The sequence below is a fragment of the Triticum urartu genome, chromosome 1, assembly GCF_003073215.2.
Source record: "Triticum urartu cultivar G1812 chromosome 1, Tu2.1, whole genome shotgun sequence".
NCBI lineage: Eukaryota > Viridiplantae > Streptophyta > Magnoliopsida > Poales > Poaceae > Triticum > Triticum urartu.
This window is the reverse complement of record NC_053022.1, coordinates 537,525,924-537,534,842: the sequence shown is the minus strand read 5'-3', so window position 1 is coordinate 537,534,842 and position 8,919 is coordinate 537,525,924. Positions and strand designations below refer to the sequence as shown.

Genomic DNA, 8,919 nt, shown 5'->3' with positions numbered 1-8,919 from the left:
ACCAATGCAAAGTCAGCCCTCTCCGGCCACAGCGCTGGTTTTTTACTCCCTCTCGCTTACCGTCGACCTGTAGCCCCTTGATCACTTCACAACGTTTTCCAGATACCACATTGGCCCAATTTTGAAACCAGCGGACACGCGCGCAGAGCCTTCATTTCGGCCGCCTTCTCCAAGAAAAAACAATCCATCTTCTATCCCCGCTTGCACTGCAAGCTGGCCTTAATTACTCGCCGATGACTCCAGCACCAGCAGTATATATACAGGTCTCAGCCTCACCTTCGTTCCTCACCAAAATCTAGCAACGAACTGCAAAGCAGAAACAGCGACAAAGATCCATCTTTCTCTTCTTCTAGCGTCAAGGATGGCTACCGCCGGGAAGGTGATCAAGTGCAAAGGTTTGTTTCTGCGATAGCATGCAGTTAGTTTCATCGGATTTTGGTTGATGTTTCGAGGATGGAGATCTCAGTTGCATGGTTGATTGCTTGCAGCGGCGGTGGCATGGGAGGCCGGGAAGCCGCTGTCGATCGAGGAGGTGGAGGTGGCGCCGCCGCAGGCCATGGAGGTGCGCGTCAAGATCCTCTACACCGCCCTCTGCCACACTGACGTCTACTTCTGGGAAGCCAAGGTATCCCACTTGGGTTTGTGTTTTCCTATTGGGTATATTGTGATGTATCAGTGGGCAGTGGCTAATTAAATTTTGTGATGTTCTGCTTGGATTTGTGCAGGGCCAAACTCCAGTTTTCCCTAGGATCTTGGGCCATGAAGCTGGAGGGTATATTTTTTTTCTTGAAAAGAAGAAATACCCCGGCCTCTGCATCAATCGATGCATACAACCATATTATTAAACAAAAATGTAACAAGGTCATAAGGTCCAAAGATGCTCATAAACTGAGCAGTAGTCGAAAGTAAATAAATCTGGAAAGCGCCACACCTGGCGATATAAGACTGAAAAGTGTCACATCCGGTGATATAAAAATAAGCTACGATGCCTACACATCTAGCCTATTATTAGCTCGCCACCCAAATCGGCTGAAGATAGCCTACCGTCTCACAATGGTTGCACCCAATAACCAAAGGCTCCCTGAAATCCACATGAGTTAGTAAAGACCATATACGGATCTAAGCTGTAGCTCCGTAGATAATCTGCAAATAATTAGTGAATTGTGTCCCATTAAAAATCATATAATTTCTAGTGTTTCATATAGCCCAAAATAATGCACATAATCCTATCCGAATATGTTTAGCTAAGTGTACGTCCACTCCATTAAGCCACGTCCCAAATAACGTGTTTATGCTTCTCGGAGGTTGAACATTAAAGGCTATATGAATTGATCACCATAATAATTGTGAGGACATTCGAGAAAGAGGTGTTTAATTGTTTCTTTTTTATCACAAAAACAACACCTAGAGTTACCAACCCAATTCCTTTTTGCCAAGTTATCTTTGGTTAGAATAATCTCTTTATGGACAAACCACATAAATATTTTAATACGAAGCGGAACTTTAATCCTCCAAATATGCAATGACCTCGACAATGGCCCGGAGTCATATCAATTAGGTCAGAATACATGGATTTCACTGAGAAGATTCCATTCATAGTTAACTTCCAGCGAATTGTATTCGCCTGATCAGATAGGTGAACCTGCATCAACCTACGAATCAGGTGCAACCAAGCATTCCAACGTTCCCATACTAGGGATCTCCTAAATTGGATATTAAGATGTATCGAATTTAATACTGCGGCAACATAATCCCTCTTACGTTGCACAATATCGAGTTTATGTTTTAAATTGCTTATATATTTTACGATATTTGATGTTTTTGAGTGATTATTTTTGCATTAGATTCAAAATTTTGCCTAGTTTCTGTTTGTGCCATTAGTTTTCAAATTTGAATGATTTAAATATGTATTTGTTCAAATTTGCTTCAAACCCTAGATTATGAATAATTTGAGTTTAAAAATAGTTTTAATTTAATTCTTTTTGCTCCTAGTCACATGTCAGATTGTTGTCACAGTAAGATTTATTTGGTTATTTTTAGAATAATTTAAATTAGGATTTTTAATTAAAACAGTACTACTTTGCTTATATAGTTGTTTTTATATATTAAAAAGTAATTATTTTTGCCACTTTAATAGAACGTGACTCTGGCTTGGTTAACCTTAGTTGTGACTCTGGTTGGGACGGTGCTAGCAGATATAGTCGACGGTAGGTTTGGATGGACACCATGTTGTAGTATGCTTCTGTTGGACACCATCAAACTCTACCGCCCCCCCACGCGTATCGTCATTTCAGTTTTGAAAAAAAAAGAAATGATAAAAACTTCAAAAAAATCATTCGAGATGTAGTTATGTTACTACATCTACTAGTTAGGAAAATTAAAAAGCATAAACTTCGACATGTTTTGCAAAAAAGTGTTATGAAAAAGTAAAACGGCTATAACTTTTGCATACAATGTCAAAATGTTCAGCATGAAAATCCTTTTCCGATTTCGACCGCCATAGCCAGTTTTGCAAATTTTTAGAATTCTCAAATTCTGAAAGGAAAAAAAGTTATCCTTAAATTTAAGTTTTTTTGAATTTTTTATCAAGCTATGGTCAAACCGTGGTCAAACTATGGTCGAACTACTTATTCAAGAAATATTAGTGTTACTAATGAATTATTGTTTTTTAGAATAATAGTTTCAAACTCAAACGGTGCTTCATGCTCAAGTTCAACTCCTAAGGACTAATAGGATTGACAGCTTACTATTGTCAGGAAAACAGCAAGTGCAGACTTGGAAACTAGGGAGAATAAAACTCGAAAGTTAAGCGTACTTAGACTGGGGTAATGTGAGGATGGATGACCAACTGGGAAGTTAGACGATTTGGAATGAGTGGAACATACTTGAATGGTGATGAGGGTGATTAGAGATTAAATTTTCAAATAATTCAGAAATTTGAAAATCAAAAAAATTCAGAAAAACAAATTTTGAAAAAAAAATCCTTTAATCCCGGTTGGTGTTACCAACCGTAAGGTGGAGCTTCATAAATCGGCCACGTGGAGCTCCTTTAGTCCCGGTTCATAAGCAAACCGGGACTAAAGGGTTTGGGCTTTAGTCCCGGTTCCGGAACCGGGACTAAAGGCCGGTTTTCTACTAGTGCCTAGCCATGTATCCTCCCAAAATCAAGTAGTATTACCATTACCAGCTAGGAAATTCACTCGTTAGAAAAAAGTTGCTTTCGTCCTCATTAATCCCTCCTAGAATGGTGAGTCCGTTGGCCTAGCGGTGACTTGGGCCAAAGTCTTAGAGTGTAAGTATTTATTCCGTAAGATTTGTATCCAATACCGATGGGCTCAGTAGATATTATGTATAGCCACTTGCTAAGAAGACATCTATTTTTAACCAGCTGGAGGGTATATATGCATCCTCTCTGTCTCTGTCTTGTTCTGTTTCAGTTTCGTAGGTTGGAGGAAGAATCTTAAATCATAAATCATACGTAGTTTATTCTCTCTGGCTTCTAATTAAGTAATTATAGTCATCCTGAACACTGATCTTCATAGTTTATCTTTTCTGGCATCTCTTTTCACCAAGTAGCTTCTTTGTCGCAGCATCGTCGAGAGCGTCGGAGAAGGCGTGATTGAGCTTGTGCCGGGTGACCATGTCCTCCCGGTGTTCACCGGCGAGTGTAAGGACTGTGCCCACTGCAAGTCAGAGGAGAGCAACCTTTGTGATCTCCTCAGGCCCGTGGATCGTGGCGTGATGATCGGCGATGGGCAGTCTCGCTTCACCATCAACGGGAAGCCGATTTTCCACTTTGCCGGGACCTCCACCTTCAGCGAGTACATCGTCATCCATGTCGGTTGCCTCGCGAAGATCAACCCCGAGGCGCCCCTCGACAAAGTTTGTGTTCTCAGCTGTGGCATCTCTACTGGTAAGACTGATATAATAGCTCGTCATGCCATTTTTCCAAATCAAGCACAATGGTTTAGGATGCCTCGATTAGTTGCTGAGTTCATTTTCTCTTCAGGACTTGGCGCCACGCTCAATGTCGCAAAACCAAAAAAGGGTTCCACGGTGGCGATTTTCGGTCTTGGAGCTGTAGGACTTGCTGTGAGTAACGTTCCAGGATGTTAATCTTCCACGACATATTTTTACAGGCTGGAGAGAATTATGCGCTATAGCCATTAATAATGACTGTATGCTTTTCACATGAGCAGGCCATGGAAGGGGCCAGGATGGCTGGTGCATCAAGGATCATTGGTGTGGATTTGAACCCTGCAAAATACGAACACGGTACAATAGTCTGAAAACAAGGATGTCTTGGCTAATGTTTTTGGATTGATAGAACACTGAACCTAACAACATGATGTACTACATTATTTTTTAGCTAAGGAATTTGGATGCACAGACTTTGTGAACCCAAAGGACCACACTAAGCCCGTGCAAGAGGTCTGTTCATGTCCCTCGGTAAATATTTTTCCCTTGGTTCAATCTTCAGATATGATAAGACTCACTGTGCAATGATGCTCTCCAGGTGCTTGTCGAGATGACCAATGGCGGAGTCGACCGCGCGGTTGAGTGCACTGGCGACATCGACGCCATGATCGCCGCCTTCGAATGTGTCCATGATGTACGTAGCTCGCACTATACCTACTATAAATAAATTAGAGGTAAATACACCAATGATGCTTGAACTTGCCATGGATATGCAGTTTAGTGTCTGAACTTGTAAAATACATTGAACTGATTCCATAACTTGGCATGGACGTGCATATACGGTTCAAATGACGTTTGTATACGTCCGCGACGCTGATGAGGCGTGCCAACATGGCATGGCACCCGTTGTCAATGACTGGACAATGGAGACAAGGGTGTGTGGCCTGTTTTTTTTCTTTTGCAAAAACCCCTCCAAAATTATTTTTCGTACAATAAGGCCCTTACAGAAAAACTGACAAATTTTTTGCTTCATGATGATTCATAACCTTGCGCTACAATTATTTTTCATACTATAATTATAAAATAATAAAAACTAGCGCCGTGGTGGTTAGAAAGGGCGACCTACTAGTCAAGTGCATGCTGGGCTAGCCAATAGACCACTTCACATTTGCTGCTTCATGATGATTCATAACCTTTATAAACTAGGCGGAACAACATAAATAAAGGGATTTTTTGCGAAGTATAAATAAAAGAAATTTAATGAACCAGCAAAAATAGTACCAACTATATGACTCGAACATCCGACCAAAGCTTATAGACCCGGTACAGATGCCATTCCAACCAATGAGTTCTCATGTATCAAAAGTACAAGTAATATATATGACTGTCTAACAAACATAATTTCAAAAGAATGTAAAAATCTTCATGTCATTAAAAAATCACATGTTATTTTAAGACATGCTCATTCAATTGAAAATATTTATGAATGATAAACATGTTTATATGATTCAAGTATTATTCATATGAGGATCCGCAATCTAAGGGCGCACTAGGCTTGTATTTTTTTTTTAGAAAACACACAGTTTTTACTTAAAGCATTTAACACATTTATATACTACGTGAATATTTTATTCAGAATGTGGAAACTTTAAAATTATATGAGAATTTATTTACATGTATGAACATTTGTAAAACCAATATAATATTTTATTAAAAGGCAAACATTTTTTCAAATTATAAGATATAATCTTAATTCATAATTTTATTATGTGTATTTTTGTTAAATTATTGCATTGGTATTTTATGAAATTATATGAAATTTTTAATGTAATTTGTTTTAAATATATGTCTATTGTTTGTAACAAATGATTATACTTTACGTATTTTTTACAAAATTTTGAAATAAGAAAACTGAGCCACGCCATGGTCTAATTTAGTGAGAGGGGCTTGTTATGTTATAAACCTAAATTTATCATTTTTACCATTCGATGTCGTCAGTTGGAGTGGTATGTGCGTCGGCTCTATAGCCCCTGGTTGTAGGTTCAAATAAACAGGGCTATATTGCTGGAATAAATTTTTTAATTTATGTTGTTCAGCTTTATATATGTATACTGTATGAATCCTTTTATGACGCTAAATTTGAGCCGGCCTACTGGCTAGCCACACTCACCTGCGCGTGTCAGGTTGCTGTCTTGAACCCCGTACGCATTTTTAATTATTAATATATTTTTTATAATTTATCTTTGCAAGGAAAAAGTATTCTAGAGGGTTCTCTGAAAAAAACCAGGCCACACACCCTGTCCCTGACAGTGAGTCCCATGCCATGATGGCGCGATCGTCAGCGTCGCGGACATATAGAAACGAATTTGAACCGTATATGCACGTCTATGCCAAGTTAGGGAACCAGTTTAATATATTTTGCAAGTTCAGGCATTAAAGTGCACATTCCTGGCAAGTTCAAGCACCAATGATGTATTTACCTCAATAAATTATGTACTCCAAATCACAGGTTCTGCTTTAGAAGAGTTTAGACTGAATGTTGCAATCTGGTGGATGCAGGGGTGGGGCGTGGCTGTGCTGGTGGGCGTGCCGCACAAGGAGGCGGTGTTCAAGACCCACCCAGTGAACTTCCTCAACGAGAAGACCTTGAAAGGCACCTTGTTCGGCAACTACAAGCCACGCACCGACCTCCCCAAAGTCGTGGAGATGTACATGAGGAAGGAGCTGGACCTGGAGAAGTTCATCACACATAGTGTGCCCTTCTCGGAAATCAACACGGCGTTCGACCTCATGCTCAAGGGGGAGGGCCTGCGCTGCATCATGAGGATGGACCAGTAGATCGCCGCCTCTCATCATTCATCAATGTGTCTCGCTGATTTGGTGCTTGAGAAGCAAACGACAAAATAGAAGTTTGAAATCCCCCCTTGGATAATAATGTACTTGTCCCGATATGTGTTCATCTCTATGGTCTCAGAGAGACGAATGGGTCTTTGTTTTGTGTTTTGTCTGAGTGTGCCGTCTACAGCTTAAAGTTAGCATGTACTCCATCCGTTTCTAAATACTAGGTATTTGCCCGTGGGTTGCTACGGTGTATAAATATTCTAATACAGCCATAATTCCGTATTATATGATTGTGTAAATAAATATTACCAAATTCTTTCATGATTTTTTTGCAATCACTTATTGACTTGCCAAATAGAATATAGTTTATTTGGTAAGTCCATAAAAGATGAGACACTCTGCCTGGCAGGAAAAGGAACGTTGTTCATTTTTAATTTAAATAATCACTCATTGACTTGTCAAATACTCCCTCCATTAGTTTCAAAAAAAAAAATACTCCCTCCATTTCTAAATACTCATTTTGCTTTGTAGTGAAATCTCTAAAAGGTCTTATATTTAAGAACGGAGGAAGTAGAATATAGTTTATTTGGTAAGTAAATAAAAGATGAGACAATTAAGAAGGTTTTCGAGGAATGATCATCAGGAAAAATATGGAATGTTGGACGAAACACTCCGCCTGGCAGGAAAAGGAACACTCTTCTTTTCTTTTCTTTTTTAAAATAGGACAATGCATGTGTGTTGCAATGTGATATAAATAGTCTAGTATATTAGCTTGTGATTTGCATGTTCATATTAATGTGATTGTGTAAACAAATGTTTATCAAATCCCGCCCGTGATTTACCTTATGTTTTCATGAGACGTTTGGTTAGTAAATTAAAGTGAAATTGGTTTAGAAGGTAAGTAAATCAAGGTGATTGATTATTATTTGTGAAAGATTGGACGAAAAGGTGGTGGGAAGAAATGTGAAACTGGAATTTTACATTCTTTTTAAGTAGTAGAGATAGAGATTTTAAAAATAGGACAATGTTCATGTGCTGCAACGGGATATAAATATTCTAGCACGTTAGCTTGTGATTTACACACCCATATTAATGTGATTGTGTAAATAAAGGTTTATCAAATCCTGCCTTTGATTTACCTTAGGTTTTGATGTGAAGTTTGGTAAATAAATTAAAGTGGAATTGGTTCAGAAGATAAGTAAATCAAGGTGGTTGATTATCATATGGGGAAGGTTGAATGAATAGGTGGTGGGAAGAAAGGAGAAACAGGAACTTTACGTTCTTTTTAAGTAGTAGAGATAGAGATAGAGATTTAAAAGAATAGGACAATGTCCATGTGTTGCAACGGGATATAAATATTCTAGCGCGTTAGCTTGTGATATACCCACCCATATTAATGTGATTGTGTAAATAAAGGTTTATCAATCATGTCCGTGATTTACCTTATGTTTTGATTAGAATTTTGGTAAGTAAATTAAAATGAAATTGGTTCAAAAGATAAGTAAATTAAGATGATTGATTATCATATGGGGAAGCTTGAACGAAGAGGTGGTGGAAAGAAAGGAGAAACAGGAACCTTACGTTCTCTTTGTTGGAAATATTAGCACTTTTCCGATTAGACTAATCCACGAGTAAACAGTAAGCATGGCATAAAACGTGTGCATCTCATAGCTATACCTAAGCATACTAGCACATATAGAACATAGAAGCGAACCATCTATGAGCAGGACATATACGACTAGTACAAGTACGAGTAAACGAGGGATGAACAGATCATACCCTCCAGTTGGCCAGGCCAACGCGGCTGCCGCAGCAGCAGCCTCGGCGGCGTTCGTGGCCTTCTTCTTAGCGGCGGCGGCGGCGGTCATGGTGTCGATGCAGAGGTAGTAGTGGAAGAAGAGGCAGCGGAGCTAGGGACGGATCGGGAGCAGTCGCGTCGAGACGCTTCCCAAAAACCTTATGCCGTTCTCCCGGGCAGGATCTCGAACGACAGGGTTCCAGAGGAACCTACTCTCCCGACCAGCTGTGCACGCGGTCGTCAGGATGGGGTCGCCGGATACACAACACAGAGTGAGGAACAATAGATGACGGCTAGGTTACGCGAGAGGGAGTGAGTGAACCGAACTAGGTCACTCCACTGGCCAGAGCCTTCTTAGGCGG

At 39.7% G+C, this 8,919-nt stretch overlaps 1 protein-coding gene across 1 annotated transcript; it reads left to right on the top strand.

Annotated features, from left to right (window-relative positions):
- Positions 1-346: 346 nt before the first annotated feature.
- Positions 347-6,756, top strand: LOC125538035 (alcohol dehydrogenase 3-like). The gene is made up of 9 exons (XM_048701348.1): positions 347-395; positions 489-625; positions 726-772; positions 3,591-3,913; positions 4,010-4,092; positions 4,200-4,275; positions 4,370-4,431; positions 4,517-4,612; positions 6,478-6,756. Exons 1-9 carry the CDS (start codon positions 362-364, stop codon positions 6,754-6,756), a joined length of 1,137 nt encoding a protein of 378 aa, XP_048557305.1. The 5' UTR covers positions 347-361.
- The last annotated feature ends 2,163 nt before the right edge of the window (positions 6,757-8,919 follow it).